The 22,982-nt window shown below is 41.6% G+C and overlaps 1 protein-coding gene across 1 annotated transcript in view; it reads left to right on the forward strand.

The window, feature by feature from the left end:
* Positions 1–22,982, forward strand: part of TTC23 (tetratricopeptide repeat domain 23) — a 55,873-nt gene that overhangs the window by 8,749 nt on the left and 24,142 nt on the right. Inside the window, exons 5-6 of the mRNA XM_019477507.2 lie at positions 703–828; positions 13,369–13,546. Coding sequence (XP_019333052.1) covers positions 703–828; positions 13,369–13,546 — 304 coding nt within the window. The remainder of the gene's footprint in view (positions 1–702; positions 829–13,368; positions 13,547–22,982) is intronic.

Raw genomic sequence — 22,982 nt, forward strand, 5'->3', positions numbered from 1 at the left:
CCTATCTTCTGCCTTTTTCACTGTTGTAAGCCTGTATGGTATAGAAAGGAACAGAACAGGAGAATGATAGAACATCTGTACTATGGTCATGAACACATGTGCATCTACCCTGACAATAACTCGTCGCTGTGTATGTTCATTATGATTGCTGCAAGGTGGGCTTTCTATTCATTATATAACTGGAAGTACTTTTTAGACATTAATTAAACCTCATAACACCCTTGTTAGGTAGAACAGCCAATCTGACGGAGGGACAAACTAAGACAAAAATTTGTTCAGATAATTTTTAAAGGTCACACACAGTTGCATGGCAATGGAAGTAATATGAATGATGAGGGACAGCATCTGACTATATATTTAACATGAATGAACTCTTACTTTAAAGGAGCTGACAGCTATATCCCTTTGGCAGATATTGTAAAAAAAAAAAAAAAAGTTTTTAAAGGTGTTAAATTCTAGGTCTTTCAAATGCTGAGTTGTTTTTAGTTTGTGTGGATGTCTCAATATTTTACAATACTTTAATGCATTTTATTTTCCAACACAAACATTTGTTGTGCTCTCGAAATTCTTAGCTTGCAGCATCTCCTGTCGTATAAACAAAATCATGAGGGTGGTCTGTATATTTTTCCTAACCTGTCAAAGTATGCCACTTGTTTTAATAAACTACACAAAATTAATGCAATTGTCCTCAGCACAAAACAGATTAAAAGATGCAGAGAGAAGTTTAATAAAAGCTCGGAAACTTTCAGAGGAATTGCTACAAGGCCAGCACATGCCACCAGACAAGTGGATGGAAATCAAAGCAGAAATTGAGTTGTCATTTGCACAGTAAGTTTCGATTCCAGATAGTATTTAAGAAACGTAAAAATAATCTAGTTTAAATCCAATTGATTTAAATTAAAAAGAATAGAAACAATATACATGTTTATCACGAAGTACCAGAGGCTGCCATAGTAACAGAGAATTTGAAAGAGGTTTTATAACTTTATTCTTTTCTGCATTCAATAAATGGAAGCTCTACGACCAATAATTTTATAATTTCATTGTCACTTTCAAGGCAAAGGTGAATGCGTTCAATTCTCTTCAGATACCATCCATACTGCTTCTTAATTGTAAGAAGCGTCTTTATAAAATGAGGTAAACTACTCCCATTCCTTGCCAAAGCAGAGTTAAATTGCCTTCTCATATCCTGCTGTTCTCTCTCACCTGGGAACTTCTTTTTAATGGCTCTATGGTGTCCCATTGAGTCACAGCAGCTGTTTGTGGTGTTCTCTGAGCATTTGGTGCTGTGTGTACTTCTGAACTTGAAGCAGTGACTCAGCGATGCATGTTCATTGGCTGGAGGCCCTGCAGCCATCATGACCTTTATCGGGAGTCCTGTTCCATCTGTTGTTTTGGTTACTGGAGACACCCTGCTGAACGATGAGATTAGTATTTTTTTTCCTGCTTGATACTCCCATGGTCTCTTGGGTTCACGTCACTAGACTCTTTGCAATGCTTATATATATGCACCTGAAAATTGATCTCTAAAGACCTGATCCTGCACAGCACAGGTTTGAAGTACTGCTCATATTAGCACAAGGTTAAAAGTGATACTCAGGACAGAGTGCTGAAAACATGATCCTGCATTAGGGAAGGCACTACTTGGTGACTACTGGATTACTCCCACCTACTAGCAACTGTGAGGATAGGAGCAGATCTCATTACTAAGGTCATCATCAATATTTCTTTACCTACTTCCTTTTTAACTTGTGCCCTGGAGAGTAAGAGAATGGAGAAGACTGAGGATTTACTCCTGCTAAGAACAGAGATTTGCTTCCTCCTGATGATTGTCTATATTGGGACACAAATAAGGTTACCAAATTTGTATTGAAGTGCAACAACGTTGTAGGAGAAGAGATGCACGTTATCCATTTGCCACTAATGTGGGGAGTGAGGCTTCTGCCATTAGTCTGTTGCTCAAGGCAGAAGACCTAAATGCAGCTCCCAGAGTAAACTGGCACAACTCCTTTGACTCCAGTGGAGTTGCACCTGTTTGTGCGAGAGCTATATATGGCTCTGGTAAATGCCTAACTGATTATGTATGCAGTTATGTTAGCAGGCTGGTTATGCAAGCTCACTACTTTAAACATTAAGTGTTAGCAAAAACACAGGTAGAGTGATTAAGTCTCCTTCAGTCATTCTGCTAACTCACTCTAATAGGCTTTAGAGAAACATAAAGGAATGGGAACTTTAAGCTTCGAGATACCTAGCTCTTTATTTGCATGTTCAAGAGGTTCAGATGGGAGTTTTTTCCCCCCTTTTTACCTTTTGGGCTCAGACCTGAACCTGCAAAATTCTGAATCTCTTGGGATTCAGCCAACATTTGGGATAACAGACTAGTCTTCTACATGCAGTATTGTGGATAACAGTTGTCTCATTCACTAATTCAGACTTTGTAACTTTGGGTTTCAAAATAAAAACATGTTCAACTCCATAGCCAAACAAAGGTCAGTCATGTCAACAATAGGCATTAATTTTACAGACCCATCATAGAAAAAGAAACAAACAAACTTATTTCTCCTTTAATGTCAGATAATTAACAAAATATATTCTCATTTAGTTTGCATATTAAGCTGTGTACAGGCAACTCTCACCATTTGCGGGGGATACGTTCCCGTGATCCCTGCGAATGGCAAAATCCACGAATAGGGCATTGCATTCGTGAACGCAGTGCCCCGACGGGTGGGTGGCAGGCAGCAGTGGTGGGAGCCCAGCAGCAGCAAGTGCAGAGCTCCCGAGGACAGCCTCTTCTATCACTGTGTAAGTGTTTAAAGTGTCTTTAAAATGCGGGTTCGCCATTTGCAAATATTTGAAACTGAGAATGCTGAACCCACGAATACCGAGGGTTTCCTGTACTGACACAAGAGGGTGGAATTCTTGGTCATCCTTCTCTTTGGAAGTGTACATTAAAGCAAAATTCCTCCCTTAAGGATCAGGCCTGTGTTCTGGCTGGAGGAATCCTCTTCCGGTGAGCACAAAGTATCAGCAGATCAGCCCAATTCACAACAGCTGCTGCAGCCTCCTTTAGCTTCTGTTGCTGGCAGGTTGGTTTCTGGCTTGTGTAATGCAGTAGTAAGAGGCAATAGTAGCCCAAGGGAATCTCGGCTACAGTCTGCCAACTGGCCCAGCCAGATAACTTATTTTCCATGGTTAGGGGGGAAGGAGAGACCAGTTAACACTTGCTCTCCCAGCTCAGCATGATTGCAATACTACAGGAGTACAGCACGCCTTCTGAATATGGTGCAGGATGCCAGTAGGGGAACTAGCTGGTATTTGTGGACTGTTTCCCCCTCGACACAAAGAAATCTGCCTGGTTTTCCCTAGGGAATTTCCACTTGTCAAAAACTTGAAAAGTTGCTATCAACAACTTCCAGACTATGATCCACAGAGCACTTTCCAGAGAACTGCGAAGGACTGATAGGCACATAACTCTCCTCTTTTCCAACGCTAAATCACATCGTATGAAACTAAAACTGCAGTAAACTCCTTCCTAATATGACTTTTTCTATATGAGCAATTGTAGTTGCCATAAGAATGTTACATGTCTGTAAACGAGGGAAAATCTCAAAAGGGGCTTCAGCCAAAAAGGACACTGCTACAGAAAGATAGAACACACTTTTGAAAGAGCCACCCAGATACCATGTGAAGATTTGCTGCAGTATGAAAAGAAAATCCCCACAAATCCCACACAATTAGTTATGACATCCTTCCCTGGAACCTACACGGAAAATCCTCAAACAATTTCAATCCACTGGAAGACAACCCAATTCTTAAAGAGATCTTTCCAGAACCACCCATCCTAGCCTTTAAACAAGCACTGAACCTCACTAACCTCATCACCAGAAGCAGACTCCCAGTGGATCCAGACCATGCCAGGACAAGAAATACAAAACCTGCCAACATATCTCCACCACCCAGACAGTAACTACACCACACAACAGATCCATCAACATTTCTGGAGATGCAGCTATAAGATCCAGGAATGGTATACATCTCATCCAGTGCACCAGATGCCCTGATGGAAAATATGTAGGAGAAACCAAACAACAACTGTGTACCAGAATGAATGTACACCGGAAATCTATCAAAGACAAGAATACCCAATTACCTGTTAGGGCACATTTCTCACAAGACAATCGCTCCTTCTCCAATCTCTCAGTTTTAATCCTCAAAGGGAGCTTACAAAACACCTTTCATAGACGAGCCTACGAACTTCACTTCATAAATCTACTGGATACAAAAAACATGGACTCAATATAGACACTGGGTTTAAGATGACACATTACAATCTGCTCGACATCTGATTCACCAGGTACCTGCCAGACCTGACCTTTTACACTTTTCTCTCCTCCCCTCTTTTTCTTCCCTTTGTCTTCCTAATTTCCAGCCATTTCCTTTTTCCACAGACAGCCTCTTTTCTACCTTGAATTACCATCACTGTAGAGTCTCCCTTACTCACCTTTGGCTTTTCTTTCCCCTGCTTCCCCCCCACCCCTCCCCCTTCCCTGCTTTACATTTTGTTTTCCTAATTTCTACTTATTTACAGTCTCACTGACATCCCCTCATACTTTTAGCTTCTCGTTCCTTGGAGCTTCAGAATAGTAAAGACTCCCTATGCCTGAAGAAGGGTGACTGCGCCCAAAAGCTTGCAAAGAACTTTTTTCCAACTACTCAGTTGGTTTGATATAAGATATCACATCTACTCAAAGAACCTTGCCTGCCTAGAAAGAAGGAAGCCATTCATGAGATACTCTGTCAAGCAGTATTGCCAACCCTAGCTCCTAAAAAAAAATCATAGGTCAGACCTGCCAAAATTATGAAATTGGCTTAAAAATTATGATTTTTTTAAAATGGTGGGTGAAATCCGGGCCTAGCTTCAGTCAACAGTAGAGGCCTCTGTTGATTTCAATAGGGTTTAATCCAGTAAAATGTTAGGCTATTTTTATTTACTTTCTGTGTTTTGTTTTGTTTTTTCAGCCATTAAACTTTATATTTTTTATTGTTTCTCTTCAACAATACACAGGGACAACACACAGTTCTGTTTTCATGAAAACTAAGATACTTTCTACAAATAGAGTTTTAAGAAAAATATAAGTTATCACAAGACTCACAATAAAATCATGAGAGTTGGCAACACCATTTGAGATGTGGTACACACTATGAAAAATGTTGATAATGCTCAGTTCTGGGCAGCATTCCTACTTAGGAAGGGAATATATGCTTAACTACAAGCACATGTTTACTGAAATCAGTGAGACTTAAGGGTAGGCTTAAGTGTTTTCTGAAATTGAGGGCTGACTTCACTGCTTAGCATTGCTTCCAGCAGTTTTTTCCTAAAGGTATGAAGCATATGCTTAATACAAAAGAAATATCTCAGGATCATAGGAAAGCAGGGCTGGAAGGGACCACGCGATGTCATCTAGTCCGTCCCCCTGCTCAAGGCAAGATCATCCTGACTAAACCATCCCAGCTAACTAAAATAACCAACCTGGCTTTGCACCACAGAAATTTCTGAGGAAAACGTCCAGGAAACCAGCCTCACTTTATTTTTTTCCTCATTTATATTCTGTGCTTTCCATTCTTCCAAATGTATGTTAATAGAAGTTAAAAATGAAAAAGGCTAGTCTTCTGGTCTGGACTTCATTTCTCCTTACAGTATCCTGTGTTTTCCATTGCTTCATTCAACCTAAGTTAAAATTATTCAGGTCGATTGGGTTTCCACCATTTCCCTGCCAAGAGATACTGTTCCAGAGTCTGATTAGTATCACTGTTAAGTTTTACTCTATTTAAATGTTCCTTTGCAGTGGAACTGAAACTGAGCCTTTCCTTTTTTGATATTTACATCTTTCAAATACTTTATGAGACAAGTCTTTAGCTGGAATAATTCAACAACATTCCAGTTTGGGAACATAAGACCTGTTGCTTTTGGTAGCTTTTTATATATTATAAATGCATGTGTCGATTCTTTCTTTCACCATGAAAAATAGGAGTAACTGCACTGAAGCGTCATTGTGTGCTTACTGATGCAGAAAGGATCCATATAATTGAAGAGTATGAGTCCTCTTCTGTGTTGTTTCCTGATGTCCAGCTTATCTCATTAGCAAATAATGTTGGTGCAGTGGTGCTTGCTCAGCTGAACATAATACAAATTACAGTGAATCATTTCAATGCTGTTTACCTTGAATCCTAAGCTTTTGCTAAGTCAGCTGTAGCCTACAAAGCAGTACCCAAAACTGGAAAGTAGATGGAGCCCTTACATGCCTAGTGCCAATTTTCCAGTGCTTAATGATGAGGCACCATCCATCTTTATGCTTAAGCTGTTATTTTATTTAATTAGATCAAGTTTATTAAACCTTAATTGATTCTCCTTTCACTGTGACTTATCTCAGTACCATGTTAGTTCTAATGAGGAAGCTTAAATGCCCTAATTTGAATCAAAATTACTTTATGTTGCCATTACTTGCTTTGTTTCATGTTAGATTTGCTCAAAATAATTTTTTAAAACTATGCCCTGCTCAGATTTATGCTGAGCTCATTATTAGAGGGATGTCCCCTGACAACAAGATCAACTAGGCTGGGGAAAAGTCTTTCTAGGAAGTAGTAGTAGCAACTAGCATTACTTTGGGCAAATTCATGGGAAAGACACAATTCTAATAGATGACAGACTAACAGTGGATTTTGGCCCTAGTCCTGCAGTGTGCTCCCCTCAAGTTCCCACTGACATCGCTAGCATTGCGTATACAAGAAATTAATCCTGAAAGACAGACCTAGAGACCAGATTCCACTGTAAAAACGCACAGAGCACATACATAATCTCTGCCCCATCTTCCACTACCCCTCCACCAGTTTCTCAGTAAGGATCCATCTTACAGGGTCAGAAAGCAGCTTATTCTCATGGCTCTTCAGTTGTTAGTCTCTCCTTAGAAACTGCCAAGAATAGAAGCTCTTGAGGTAGGGATTTTTATTATGTGGGTAGTTGCCAACTAAAAACTCAAGAGCTACCAAACCTCATGTCATATAAATCAGCATCAGGGTATGGTCAAATGAAGCAAATAAACCTCATTAATGGGGTGGAGGAGGAATTTACCACTCACCAAGCTGATCTGCTATAACGGCTTTGTCTGTTTGCCAACCTGCATCAAGTGGAAGCTAAAACACAGTAATTTAGCAGCTGTTTCATTCAGGAGTAACCTGCCCCAGAGAAGATTTCATTTACTACAGGATAGAGTAGACACACAGGCAATGCCATGGGTCAGTAAATGTGCAGTAAGTCTTGCCTCTCCCTCCCCTTTTAACTTGCTATGAATATTTCCCCAGTTGATACCCTCTTTCTTTATCTTATTGGCACTGCTACTATATGCTGCCTGTCACAAATACATTTATTGAGAAACATTTTTGCTCTCATTTTAGATTATAAGACTCCTTAAAATAGACAGGTATCTTACAAAGAACATTATTTGTACTTGGTTCAGTTTTATCGACAGCTTTTCCCATCACTTTTAACCCAAGGAATAATATAAGGAAAAGAGCAGAGTTACCCTACATGTAAGCATTTGGTAACTTCAGGCTGCAAACAGCACGAAACATTCTTTAGTCTATTTTTACATGACCTTGATCATACTTTTTTCTGCTGCCCTTTGCTGTCATTGAGATTGTACAATGGTTAGTCTCCTGTTCTGTTTTGCATTCTGCCTATTCCAAAAGTTAACACTTCTTTATTCCTCCCCACCTCACCCCACCCCCAGTTGCCTCAGTTTGTCAAGATTTGTCCAATTTGCAATTGCAGAAGGCTTCCTAAGCTCTTTTAAGTGTGCATTAGATCAAATCAAAGCAAAACTTATTTATGTGATAACAAAGGTCATAATTTTACTTGTATTTACCTCTTGGGCGGGCTGTTTTTACCTTGGGGCATCCATTTCACCCTGTTAAGTGCTTTCACTTGCTGATATGTGTTCATGTACTGTTTTCATATCTACTGGAAATCACAGTCACTGTCTGACACTTTCTTTTCCTTTTATTCTAGCCCTTCATTCTTCTGAAGGAGATAGGCTGAGTCCCATACTCTTGGGTCTCAGGATAAAGGTATATTTCTTTTAAGACGTTGCAGTTGAGGCCCTTTCTCCTTTATGTGGCCTTAAGGATTTCATGCATTTTTTGTAAGGTTGATTAGCATCTGGACTAAAATGTCCAGCTGTCCCGCTCCTATCCACCTAGCTGCCTCACCACCTCCTAGCAGTGACAGCAGTACACCTGAGCATAGTGAGTGTTGGCATTTTTTTTTTACATTGCATATTTAAATCTGTGTATTTTCCACTGCCTATTTATAAGCTATGCATATTCAACCAAGGTGCATCAAATCTTTGTTGTAAAAGGCTAAACATTTTACTATTCTATCATTCATATCTGGAGAGTGTTAGTTCCAGGGCCTGTTACATTAATCACAGAACTGAGGCATGTGGTGAGTTGTTTTTTATACTGTGTACATATAAATAGTGAAGGAAAAACCTGTGGTGTATACACAGCTCTTAGCTTTATGTGGGCTTGTAGTGGGACCTGTTAAAGTGAATATCAGCATAATGAACTTCTGTCCCTGAGCCCAGTGAAACATTCAGTTGTAGAAAGCTTGCTGGATTTGGCCTTCTTTGGACTACAAGGTAAAATCCTTGCAATTTAAATAGGGATCCACACTTTGTTCCAAGTGATAGCTTCACTTATCTGATTATTGTTGCGCAGTTCATGAGGCACAGTTAGATAGTCCACCTGTTTGAATGGATACTCCATAAGAAATTTCTGTCTTAAATATGCATTTTCTAGCAATAGTAAAGGAATCGAGCAAACAAATGAGTGGAACAGAAAGGACATTAATATTTATTTTCATTGCTGTGTATATCTTCTCATGAAGTATTTGAAGTGAATTCTTGGACAGTGTGTTAGTGGAAAGTTAAGCAGCCAAAACTTGAGCAAAGGCAGATTAGAGAAAGTTGGCTTAACCCATTTCTGAAGAGCGGTTGCAGGTTGCTGATATGAGAATAATTTTATAGCAGTGTCTGCTAAGTATATCTTGTTCTTTCATGTCCCTGTTTCCTTCTCATTTTTGTTACTCTTGCAATGCAAATTGGATAGAAACCTAACAAAACAGGGCAACTGGAAACTTCCTGGTCCTAAAGGAAACCCTGGGTGGCACAGAGTTACATTATCTACTCCCCTTCTTCTGGTGTAAGAGGTATGGTTTGATAGACTGCAGACACAGCTGAAAGCAGAAAGGGACTTGGATAGTACATGAGGAGTTGCTAGGGGCCAGTACAGCTGTCCCTAAGGGACCATTTCAAAGAGCAAAATTTGAAGTTAATTGTAGGCTAAACCATATTAAAACGGGAATCAGTTCAGTCCCAGTCAGTCCAGAGTCAGAGGAATGAGAGAAGGACTTAAATCACCTTCCCTTCAGCCCCTGAGACCATCTCTAGTTTTATTACTTATCAAGCCATATGGAAACTACTACCATGTCTCCTTGAAAATAGTAGTAGTCAGGGATTAGTGGCAGCTGTATAAATTCATCTGAGTTTGGAATTTATATTAGGAGTTCTCATCCCCAAACTAATTACAAATTTCTTAACAAAATAGAAGAGGTAGTTAAGTTAATTCTGTTACATTACTTGATGAAAATGTGGTTTGACAGTCCCTGAGTATTTTCTTGGACTCTTGTGTTTTAATGTCTATATCAGATGCTTCAATATTTTGATATGCATCCATACCCCCCCCCCCCCCCACACACACACACACACTTTGTGGCTTAATTAGAAGGATTTAGAGATGGCTAAATGTTAAAAACATTCATGCTGATTGATAAGATTCCTTTGTACCCATATGGAATATTTTCAGGATTTATATGAAATAATGGTGTCATTGTCAGGACACACTTCTGATAAAGGCCCAGTTTTGCAAGCACAGGAGTAATTACGGTAATTTTATACATATGAGCAGCCCTAATGATGTGTTTTAGGATCAGAACACCTGAATAGTGTTTTAGGATCAGAGGCACTGGTATAATCAATGTACTAAAGGTTCTTGTACATACGTTGATATGCCCAGAAGTAGCTACTACCTAATTTGAGCCATTATAGATAACTCTATCAATACAGGTTACAAAGGCAATACAGCTGCAACTTTACAGCAGTTCTCATTGCTATCGTTTGTTTCTCGAACAAAAAAAAAGTGAAATTTCCAGCAAATAACTGGCAGATAAGGTTCTTTGAGTAAATGTCCATAGACCAACATGACTACAACCAACAACCCTGCAGCAAATAACTGTGCACACAGAACATGACCATATTATTTGTGTTTAAAGCTTGTAGCTAGAGAATACATGCCCTTAAATGTCTCGCACTGCAGCTACTCAAAAGAACTGGAAATGCATTCTTCATAGACTAGGCTTTGGCTTCAATTTACATGGGTTTGATTTAGCAGATGAAATACTCTGCATGTGTCTGTAGTGAATTTGAGGATCTCTCTAAATGAAACAGTAAAGAAAAACTACTTGCAAAATATCCATTTTCCTTCCTATTCATTTTTTCATAATCAGCATACATTTTTCCTATTCATTCAGGACAGCATTCTTGTCCCACTGAAGTCAATGGCAACGTTTCTCTTGACTTCAGTGGGAACAAAATTTGGAGCTAAATAAGTGCCGTTTTGAGCAAGACCTTTGCTAAGTAGGTATCTGATGTCTGAAAATATATCTTTATCCAGTATACGTGTATTAGCATTAGCTATGTTGTGCTACTTGGCCAGCTCCAAAAGATTACCAACCAGTGCCATAATCAGTAGCTATTTTTATCATATGAAGCCCAGATCCAGGAAACCCGTGATCGTGTATCCTGATGCACATTAGTCCAAGCTGAATCAACAGGTCATGTATGATAAAAGAACTACTTACTTAAGTGCTTGGAAAAATCAAGAGAGCCAAATCCTCAGCTTTGCACCCAGTTTGAGTAGATGTGTGGAGGGTAAAAGGAAGGATGTTTTTCCTCTTATTTTAGGCTGCAGGGCTGCTCTGCAAAGGCTGTTTCAACCCAATGCTTCTGGATTAGCACGTATAAACACACATCCGTGGGTTTCCATGGCACAGACCAACAAGAGATTTACAAACTATCAGCTCATCTGGTACCAGTTACTCTCCTACAGAACAGAACTTTGCATTGTCCAAGAGATGTACATTAGTATTTCTGTACCCCCAGAATATTTTTTTTCTCCACTCATGAAGCAGGACCACTCCAGTTCTGCTGCCCAGGTGCTCTACATGGCTATGGATTTGCTACGAATACTAGGATTTGCTTTCTAGAACATCAGGTATGAGGCCTCAGTTCCCTAGAACACCACACCTGAGATAGTCTTTAAAAGGGCTTCTCTTTATAATACATGAATAATAAATCCCCTCAGTTCTTCACTGTGACCTGTAGGCACAACTGCCACAAATTAATAGTAACAACAACAACTGTGAAATAATGAGAGCTTTATTTGATCTGTATTTAAAGCCTAATGTATACTGGGTGTTTTTCTCCCATAGCGCGTTCATATGGGCACAAAACAACCAAGATTATATCATCATGGTTTTTGAGTTTGGGTTTGGTTTTGTGGGTTTTTTTCCATCCTCTATGATCTTAGCAGTCTACTCCACAAACAAAGGAACTTTTCATTCAAGCTGTTATTTCCCTGGCAAGGTCCAGCTGCTTTATGGAAAAAAAGAAGAGTAGAAAATGAAAACTTTTTTCGGTGCTTAGATAGCCTGAAAGTTGGCCACGCTCTAGAGGCGAGAGTAATTTAAAAAGGAAAGAGACACAAAAATTATTAGAGGCCTGGAAAACATGACTTATGAGGAGAGGCTGAAAAAAATAGGTTATTTAGTATGAAAGAGAAGGCTGAGGGGGAATTTAACAATGGTCTTCAGATACTCAAAGGAAAATTTATGAAGAGGATGGAGACAACTATTCTCTGTGCTCACAGTGAATGGGAATGGGAGCAATGGCCTCATATGGCAGCAGAGGAAATCTAAGGTGAAGACTAGAAAGAAGTTTCTGACTATGAGAGTGGTCAAGCATTGGAACAGGCTATGTAAAGAAATTGAGGAATTTCCATCCCTGGACATTTTCAAGAGCAGGTTAGAGACTAGGTAACCTCATAAAGTCCCTTCCAGCCCTACTTTCCTGTGATCCTGTATATCATGAGTTCTCTTTGTTACAAAACTACAGACACATCTGTTCATAAAAATGCTATTTCTTAAAAAAAAGAACAAAGCCTACATTTTAAAGAGTACATTCTACTAGGTAAACAATTTCCAGCAGCTTTAAGTAAGTTAGAAAAGCAAGAAACATTTTTGTTTTCACAGAAAGTTAATTCATACCTCAGACGTGTTCCTGGGTCTGACTTTTCTTCCATAGGCACGTAAACTGATAGGCACTTCCTGCTGGTGTCTGCCTTTTCCAACTATGCATGTGGCAGTAACAGTATGGGTTCATCCACTCCAACCAAGCTGGGTATAACAGGGTAGCTGCAGACATTGGTAAAGCCCTTGCCTAGTTTCAGCAGTGGCTGCCTTAGGGAAAGAATGTGAACCATAACCTTTTAGAGTAGAGAACACTAACTTTCTGTATTCACCCGGAAGCAGTAAGCAGAGAGGTGCCTCAAGCACTGGTGCTAGTGTATCCCTCTGTACATCCTCCTAATATGGTGTTGACCCAAGTGTGGCTCTGTTAGTCCACAAGCTAACTGGCATTGGTTTTAGTTATATTTTCTTTCAGTTTGCTCAATTTTTTTATAAGAAAACAATTTAGGACTCTCCCAGTTTGTGCCACACTTTTAAATATCGGATGAAGAAACTGAAAAAAGGGGAAAATTGGAGATATGCATTTTTCAGTTTTAACCACCTGTTAATTTTTTGGCAACACATTGCTTAGCATTTTAGTAAAAAGGAACAGTTAAGTGCAAGACTTAGAAACAATTTATCTCCATTGTGTATAAAATTCCTGTGACCAGTCATGAAGAAATGCTGCTTAAGCTAATTGAATTTTATTTTAAATCTTTTAAGTGCTTGAATAGCTAAGGAAAAATTTGTTACTCATAAGTGACATAGAATAAGAAGTTCCATTTTTTTTCTGATGTCAAGAACACTGTAATACCACTCTTCTCTATTTTGGCTTTCTGGTACAAAGAGAGCATTGAAAACTGAATTTCTTCTGATGCATATAATTTCTGTATTTTATAAAAATGCATCTTATTTAGCATCTTCTTACCACATTGGTCCTTTTTATTAAAAACTACTTTTATTTCCAGATTGTACCAGAGTCAGAAAAAGTCAAAAGAGGCTCTTCTGTGCTATCAAAAAGCTCTGAACTATACTGAGAAGAGTAAGGGTGAAGACAATCTAGAGTGCGTGCCAATATACAAGAAAATAGCAGGAGCAGCACAAATCCTTAGGGACCATGACACAGCAATCCAACATCTTGTAAAGGTAAGAATGTTCTAGAGAAAATGTGGCAAAAAGCCCTATCTTCACCTTTACAAGGTCTATGCACATAACTACTTTGAGCTAATAGCATTTTTTCTTTTTTTCAAAATGTCCAGGCACTAGTCCTCATTTAGAATTAAGAAGTCATTTACATCAGCCAATGTTAAAAAAACCTTATTCCTGTTAACAATTATGAGTTTGCAAAACTAAGTTACCTTATACTAGAAATTAGTATTAGAATCTATTTATGCCATTCGTAAACCTAATCCTACAAAATGCTGAATACCTCCCAGGATACAATTATACTCCTCAACTTTATTTAAAAAAACAAAACCTTGTAGTTTGCAGGATCCAGTCCTATAAGCAAAAGCAACTTCTAAAACAATTAGCACAGCTGGTGGTGGCTGGTTTTGAGATAATCTCGGAAGTCTCTCAAGCTTTAAGTTTGAGGCTAAGAACAGACAGTCAAAAAGCCCAAAGCTGAATCAATTCAGTCTTTGCAGGTTATTTTAAGTTGCAGAGATTAAACTGAGAAACAACTGGACAGACATTCATTTCTGATTCAGGCAATGCAGCCATATACCTGCTGGGGGGCACTAGAGCACAGTTCTCTAGCACATAGCCAGCACAGGATGCATTTGCTTCCTCTTCCTGCTGCCCCTAAGGTCTCTGGGATTTGCAGTCCACAATCACAGTAGCAGGACTCTGCAAGGTTCTTCATCACTTCCACTTCCTCTTCATTCTTCCAGGTGCCTTTGGGATTTGTAGTCCACAGTTGCAGCCAGCAGTAAGATTTGGGCAGGGCACTCAGGGAAACAGAAGTTTAAACCCCACTTCCTGGCCCCAGACAGGGTTTGCTTGAGGGGGACCATCCCTATCTCCCTCCGCCCACTAGCCCTTCTTTGTTGGAGCAGACAGCTCAGCCCAGGGTTAGAAAGCATGCTGGGGAGGACTGTGACTTAACTTGAAACAGGGAGGGGTCTGGGACAGAAGTTTCATAAACCAATTTGACTCACATTGGTTAAGTCTGATACTTCATTCAACCAGGCTTATCTTAAACAAGTTTCAGCCATTTTGAAACTGGTTTATATGCACTGAACTTCCGTTCTGTTACAGGTTTAAACCAGTTTCTGATCACTTAACCTGATTTATGTGCAACTTCTGTCCCTAGCCAGAGAGACTTGTAATGGGCAACACCTAATGACTGCTTGATGGAACAGCAAAAATGGGTTGAATGGCTTAGGCTATCCTTAATGGGATTGATTTTTCTAATGGTTATTATTTATTATTATTCAAACTGTTACAATGGCATTAATTAGAACATTGTTATAATCTGGGAAAAACAGCTTATCAATGAATGGATATTGAATCTGAAAAAGTTTTTGACTTATTTGAATTTCTTCCAACTGGGAAAAAAGACATTATTGAGACAACATTTATGCAGGAATCAAATTAAGGCTGACTGCTCTGTCCTTAACGTGTGCATTTGCTTTTATATATGCTAGTGATTTCAGGGCTTTAAGGTATGGACACTGAAAGGGACAAGTGAGGAGAAAGGATGGATTTGATTTTATGTTTTGTTTTTAGGTCAGCTTATATTAACTTGAAACCCTCGGACTTCTGTGTTTGTCCAGATTGATTTAGATTTGCAACAGAGCTAAACATGCTTTGAAAATCTGGCCACAAGTGTCTCAATAGGAACTACTTGATTCTGAGCTGTTTTCAGCTTGAGTCTGGCCCCAGCTGTAGCTATTCAGCTCATAAAAATCTAGCCACACGTGGCCAAACAGCAGCTTGCAAGCTGTGTGTGGCTCTCCAGAAATTGGCCAAAGCCCCATCCACTTCTCTCCAAGGCAGCTGCGGGGGACAGCACAGCCTGGCACCTCCTGCCGCTCCGGCTTTCCCTGAGGGGAGTGCATCCCAAGCTCGCACTCCTCCCTCCACCTCTTCCTTGGGGAATGGTGGCTCAGGCACCAGGCTGCCAGGGTGGGTGCTGCAGCTGCACTGCTTAGCCCAGGGCGTGCTCCCCGTGGGGAAAGCTGGAGCGGCTCAGGAGGGTGCAGGGGATGCGGAAGTCACCTCCACTCCGGGTCGCTCAGCACCTCCCTGCCATCTCCGGTTCTTGAACTTTGATAGAGGATCGGATGTGGCTCTCAGTGTAACTGTGGCCACCCCTGATCTAGCTCATTATGTATCCAACTATGATCCTATAGTAAGTTTACATAACTTCTTAAATGCTAGGGCTTTTTTTTCCTGTCAGTAGCACATCCTGGATTTGATGAGCTACAATGTGGGTGATGTTGTTACAGGAATTCCAGTGTAAAATTTCTACCCTTCCCCTCACTCTCTGAAGCTGGCCTGGCATGAAAAAAATAAGCAGCATATCCCAATAATACATTCTAGAAAGAAAACATATTTTCTTGTGTCATAACTTGGCTTTTGTTAGTAGTTTGTCACCCCAATATTATTTAAACAGATTTTTTTTTCTTTTTTTACTAGCACACATTTTTGATGCTGACTGAAATCTGATAGGCTCTTCTGGAGCCTTTTAATATGATTTTTATTGGCCCAGTCATAGATTCATAGATTCACAGATTGTAGAGTCAGAAGGGACCACAATGGATCATCGTGTCTGACCCCCTGCCCCTGGCAGGAAAGAGGACCGAGGTCAGATGACCCCAGCCAGGTGACTATCTAGCCTCCTCTTGAAGACCTCCAAGCTAGGTGATAGCACCACCTCTCTTGGAAGCCCATTCCAGATCCTGGCCACCCTTACTGTGAAAAATTTCTTCCTAATAGCTAACCTAAATCCACTCTCAACTAGTTTACACCCGTTATTCCTAGTCACTCCCTGGGGCACCTTAGTAAACAGTGCTTCCCCTATTCCCCGTTGACCTCCCCTAATAAATTTATAGGCAGCCACAAAATCTCCCCTCAGCCATCTCTTGTGAAGGCTAAAGAGATTCAGCTCTCTCAGCCTCCCCCTGTAGGGTCTATCATGAAGGCCACTAATCATGCGAGTGGCCCTCCTCTGGACCCTCTCGAGATTCCCCGCGTCCCTCTTGAAGTGCGGCGCCCAAAACTGGACACAGGACTCCAACTGCGGTCCTACACACTCACTCACACCCCTCACTTCCCACGTGGGGAAGGGTTTGTGGATTGGACCCCTAGGGTTGCACATCCTAGGAAACTTGTAGCGCAGTTTAAACTCCCCAGTTGGAACTTCCTTTTTTGTTCCCTAGCTGAATCCAGTCATGATCAGCAATGATGTATTTTGCCTTGTATCAATGCCAGCGGGTATAAGATGCTACAAGAATCTAAGGGGTAATAGTTTGCTTTGCTGTATCAGAAGGCTGTGGACCAGTTACTCACACTGATTGTATTACACTTTTTTTTTGTGCTCTCTCTCCTCCCATCACATGGCTTTCTGCCTTCCTCTACCCCAGCGTGCTACAGGAGGCATATATCTGGGAACACAGATGAAGGGAGTTTTATCTTTTTCCAAGCAGACCTTGCATTTTCTGTATCTCAGTTTATCCCACTGCCCACTGAGAAACAGTACCTTACTGTCTGCCCGGAGCTGCTAATGTTATGCTTGACATAAGCCAACATGACTGCTTCCTTATTTTCATAAGAACCCACATCTCCTGAGAAATTATATTTTAATTCTTACTTGAAGCCTTATTGCCTAAGCTGCAGTATAAATTTTCCTTTGGCACCATTCGATATTGATATTCTGTCCTTGGGCAACAAGACAGTATCACATTATGCTGAGGGGAAACCAGCACGGGTTCGTAGCAGGTAGATCCTGCCTGACTAATCTAGTCTCTTTTTATGACCAGGTTACAAAACACCTGGATGCAGGAGTAGGGGTGGATGTCGTATACTTAGACTTCAGGAAGGCCTTCGATACGGTATCCCACCCCATACTGGTGAACAAGTTAAGAGGTTGTGACTTGGATGACTACACAGTCCGGTGGGTGGCGAATTGGCTAGAGGGTCGCACCCAGAGATTTGTAGTGGATGGGTCGGTATCGACCTGGAAGGGTGTGGGCAGTGGGGTCCCGCAGGGCTCGGTCCTTGGACCGATACTCTTCAATGTCTTCATCAGCGACTTAGACGAGGGAGTGAAGTGTACTCTGTCCAAATTTGCGGATGACACAAAACTGTGGGGAGAGGTGGACATATGGATGGAAAACAACAGAATGCAATTCAACAAGGAGAAATGCAAAGTGCTGCACCTAGGGAGGAAAAATGTCCAGCATACCTACTGCCTAGGAAATGACCTGCTTTGAGGCACGGAAGCGGAAAGGGATCTTGGAGTCCTAGTGGACTCCAAGATGAACATGAGTCGTCAGTGTGATGAAGTCATCAGAAAAGCTAATGGCGCTTTATCATGCATCAGCAGATGCATGACGAACAGAACCAAGGAGGTGATAATTCCCATCTATCAGGGGCTGGTCAGACCGCAGTTGGAGTACTGCGTGCAGTCTTGGGCGCCGCACTTCAAGATGGATGTGGATAACCTGGAGAGGGTCCAGAGAAGGGCCACTCATTCCGTTAAGGGCTTGCAGGCCAAGCCCAATGAGGAGAGACTAGGGCACCTGGACCTCTTCAGCCTCCGCAAGAGAAGGTTGAGAGGCGACCTTGTGGCTGCCTATAAGTTCATCACGGGGGCACAGAAGGGAATTGGTGAGGCTTTACTCACCAAGGCACCCCTGGGGGTTACAAGAAATAATGGCCATAAACTAGCGGAGAGCAGATTTAGATTAGACATTAGGAAGAACTTCTTCACAGTTAGAGTGGCCAAAGTCTGGAATGGGCTCCCAAGGGAGGTGGTGCTCTCCCCTACCCTGGGGGTCTTCAAGAGGAGGTTAGATATGCATCTAGCTGGGGTCATCTAAACCCAGCACTCTTTCCTGCCTATGCAGGGGGTCGGACTCCATGATCTATTGAGGTCCCTTCCGACCATAACATCTATGAATCTATGATGCTAAAATGCAAACCAGTAATTTTGTTTTTGCTGTTTGTTACACTAGTGTTTCTGGGCATCATGTAATGTAATGGGGCTTCTTGGAAACTAAAAAATCCTAATCTTGCAAATTTGTTGTCTTGCTTTTGCTTAGTCACGACTACTTTGAGGAAGGTTAACAGCCTTCCCTTCTCTGGTGTATGTGCATGGCACCCCTCCCACCTCTGATGTGTCTGGGTGGTTGCTTCTGCATAGCAACCTTTTCAAGGCAGTATGTTCATTCTGATTTTTATATATGCATATTGTAACACAATGTGGTATCACACATCCAGATCTGGAAAGTCGGACTATACCATATCATCATTATTGCTTCTTTTTATTCCTATGATTCTCTGTTTTGTGATTTATTGAGTCATTTTGTTATGGTCCCCAAATTCAATAAATACAATGAAAATATGGAGTCTACTTTCTATTAGAACCAGGTGAAGGGTTTTGCATATTGCCATGATTGGTGGTCACCTTCCCATAGTCAAGTTGCACTCATTTCCCAAATCCTCTTATGTCTTGTCAGGAAGATCTGTCGGTCAAGGAGGCTGCTGAGTTCTTAAATCAACTTTATTGAACTTCTTCTCATCTTCTCTGAATGTCCACTGAGCACAATAACTTTTCCATTTAGTTTTTTCTTCCCATTTAACATCACTTGACAGACTGGTTTTGATTCCTCATTCCCCAAGTTAGAATGAGAACTGTGATAGCAATCATACCTGCAAGGTTCTTATTACTTTACAGAAGGCTTCCTGCAGGGAAGAGCTGTAGGAGGAGGAGAGAGAAGCCGATAACCTTGTATTTCTACATGACCTTGCACAGTTGAGCTGCCTCATTGCTGGTTATGACAAGTCACAGTGGCAGGGCTGTGCTAGAAGAGAATATTGCTGCAGCTCTACAATCTGACACTTTTTGTGTCAGAACAATCAAAAGGAGCTGGATAAAACAATCAAATAGAGAAACAGATAAAACTCATCCTTTGTGCAACCTGGTTTTCACCCTATTTTATTTAAAGACCTTGATATTAAATATAGAGCTTTGCATGAAGTACAGGATGCTGTTTAATTGCATAGCCTTAGGCCTGAAGAGTCTACATATTTACTTAGCATGTACACATATCCAGACTTAATGTAGATGTTGCTAATTAATATACAATACAAACAATGCTGTGGTATTGGCAGCCCCCAAAATGACTAGTTGCTATCATTTCCAAGGTTTCAAATAGCAACCCTTTGACAACCGCTTCCCCTTCACTGGCCCAGTTAAACAAAGTATAGTTACTTTGGAAGCAGGCAGTTAGTTACCTGGCAGTTAACCAGAGCACAGTTAAGTTGCAAATAGTATCGTTCAGCCCCACTGCCTAAAACATTTAAGTAATCTGGGTACTTAACCAATCGGCAGATAATTAATGTCCTCAGTGGCCGTGTCCAGATGAGCACGGTCACGCGGTATGTGGCGCCACAGACACATCTGTGCACACAGTGGCAGCAGGTGCCACCCAAAGCTGAAGCCTGGCAAGCCAGAGCCACGCTCCGCTGCCAGGCAGGATCGCTGCTGCTGCAGCCCCAGGAGGCCCCCAGGACCCCGGGTAAGGCTGCTGGGGCCAGCCCAATGCTGGCCCCAGCCTCCCCTACCCCACCTGGGGTAATTTGCTGCACGCCAGAGGGTACATGGCACAGGCATTCCCTGGGGACAACTAGCAGCGGCACAAGGTGAGCCACCACTGGTTGTACCTGGAGAACCAAACGTCTACAGGTGTTTGGATACAGCCAGTGTGTTGAAAGCAAAGAAGAAATTCCCTTTGAGGAGACTGCAGGGGGCTTCAGATAATAATACCCAACATTTGTTGCCTCTTTTGTTCCAAGGTGCCTGAAATACTGTAGCCATATAGTCTTTAAACATCTATATGCAGGGAACATTTTACACAAACTGCTCATACATTTGGAGTGGAATATGACAAATATTTAACAGTACACAGGAATAATGCACAGCAAATCAAGACAGAGAGCAAAAATACTGTGGTATGGGGGAAACCTGGGAGGTTCCCTTGTTATAATTTTGTCCTGGATATTAGTTTTACAGTAGGGTCAAACAAGAAATTCCGTATGATTTTTAGTACTGTAGACCATCAGCTATCTAGAATAATTTATGTTACTGTAACCCGGGTACACCCAGGGGTGTGCCCTGTCTGCAAGTAGCAGGGATGGGGTGGTCAGGCAAGAGTGCTGTGAGAGGGGTCTGCCACCTGGGAGGCAGAGACATTGCATTTTTCAGAGAACTTGATGGTGTTTGACACTGAAAAATGCAAGGTTCTCCACCTTGGGAGGAAAAACCTGCAGCATCTTTATAGGCTCGGCAGTGCTATGCTGGCTAGCCCTACAGAAGAAAGAGACTTGGGGGTCATCATTGACCACAAGATAAACATGAGCCTGCAGTGCGATGCTGCGGCTAGTAAAGCGACCAAAACGCTGGCTTGCATCCATAGATGCTTCTCAAGCAAATCCTGGGACATCATTCTCCTCTTGTACTCGGCCTTGGTGATACTGCAGCTGGAGTACTACATCCAGTTTTGGGCCCCACAATTCAAAAAGGATGAGGAGAAGCTTGAGAGAGTGCAGAGAAAAGCCATGCTCACGATCAAAGGTCAGGAAAACAGACATTACGACGACAGGCTGAGAGCTATGGGGCTCTTTAGCCTGGAAAAGCGCAGGCTCAGGGGTGATCTGATGGCCACCTACAAGTTTATCAGGGGTGACCACCAGTATCTGGGGGAACATTTGTTCACCAGAGTGCCCCAAGGGATGACGAGGTCAAACGGTTATAAACTACTGCAAGACCGTTTCAGGCTGGACATAAGGAAGAATTTCTTTACTGCCCAAGCCCCCAGGGTCTGGAATAGCCTGCCATCGGAGGTGGTTCAAGAGCCCCGATGCCCAGAGCAGGGCCTGGGAAAGGGAAGGACCCCCAGCGTGAAGCCAGGGAACCAGAGACACTAAGGGCTCAACTCGTGTAGGAGTGCCCTGGGTGCCCAGTGCAGGGCACCAGGCCATCGAGAGGAACCGGAGGTGCCACCAGAGAGAGGCCCTTGCGGGATTGGCCACCAGGGGATGGGCCTTGGCTGCTTCAGAGCAGGAGCAGGTTCCACAGGGGAGGTGGGCTTGGGAGAACAGGGTCTGCAGCCTCCACCCTCCTCCACTGTGGAAGGGGGCATGTCCACATCCTGGGACCCTAAAGGGAAACGGTTCCAGGGAACACCCTGTGGGGTGCTGAGTGCACCCCTATATTTTGTGATTGATGTTGCTTCGTACTATACAGCTTAATACTGTACTCCTTAAGGGGGTTTATATGGGTACTCCTTAAGGGGGAGTCTTCTGGCCCTAAGTAGCATCCAACCTTTCTCTTTCTCATATCCACTGTATCTGCTGACATTTAAAATAATGAAAAATCTAACGTCTTCTCTCTCCATAGAAAAAGACAAGTATTTTGGTGGTTTCATACAATGTTAATGTTACTAAATTATATAGATTAACAGTGCAACAATAAAACGTTCATTCATGTATACCCAAGAAGCAACTCAGGGGAGCCATGCTACTTTAGCTTACCTAGTATATAGGTTTTTATTAATAACAGGCTTATTAATTAACTTTTCAAATACCTTTCACATTGCAATAATCACAAGGTGGGTCATTTACCATAATGATGAGTAGGTCACAATCAGGATTTGGCAAGCAGGCTGTTGGGAGTTAGATACATGATGGACTGCTACTTGTCCTCCCTGTCTCTTAAGAAGTCAGTCTAGGGAACATGTAGCTTATCCTTCTGCCTGCAAATAGAAATGGGAGAGTGACAAGGGACTGCCAAGTTAGGAAGTAGCATTTCCTAATCTGTGAGGTGCATGGAAGAAGTGTGTATTACTCTGTGCCGGTCTTTAAAAACACACCCCATATTTGCAGTGATTGGGCACAGGATTATTTTTATTTTCATTAAGAGGTACTCAATTTAAAACAGCTCAGAAAATAGTGTAATAAAGAAAGTTTGTACCAGCTCAGCTATCCATTTCTCCCCTTTCTTCTCCTAGTAGTGATCACTTTCTGACCACTATAAACCATGTAAGCCACAATTTTCAAATCGGTACAGGAGACTTAGCCAAGTTATGTGGCAAGATCCTCTGCACAGCTTTGAAAATCCTCCATATTCCTTCCACAGTTGTTTAGGGCAGGAATAAAAGTAAAATTGTGTGGAACTGATAGAAATGTAACCATTAAAGAAATTAATATTTTTTGTGAGAAAAAAGTCAATACTGAAAAATAGGAACAAATAGGGAAGTGAGAAGAATCTGGTAGATGTTGGACTTACAACACAGGCATGTGTTATTGTTGCTAGGCTTCATAGTCCCCTTTCTTCAATAGCTTTTGTAATGTG

Source organism: Alligator mississippiensis, chromosome 11, assembly GCF_030867095.1.
Source record: "Alligator mississippiensis isolate rAllMis1 chromosome 11, rAllMis1, whole genome shotgun sequence".
NCBI classification, from domain to species: Eukaryota; Metazoa; Chordata; order Crocodylia; family Alligatoridae; genus Alligator; species Alligator mississippiensis.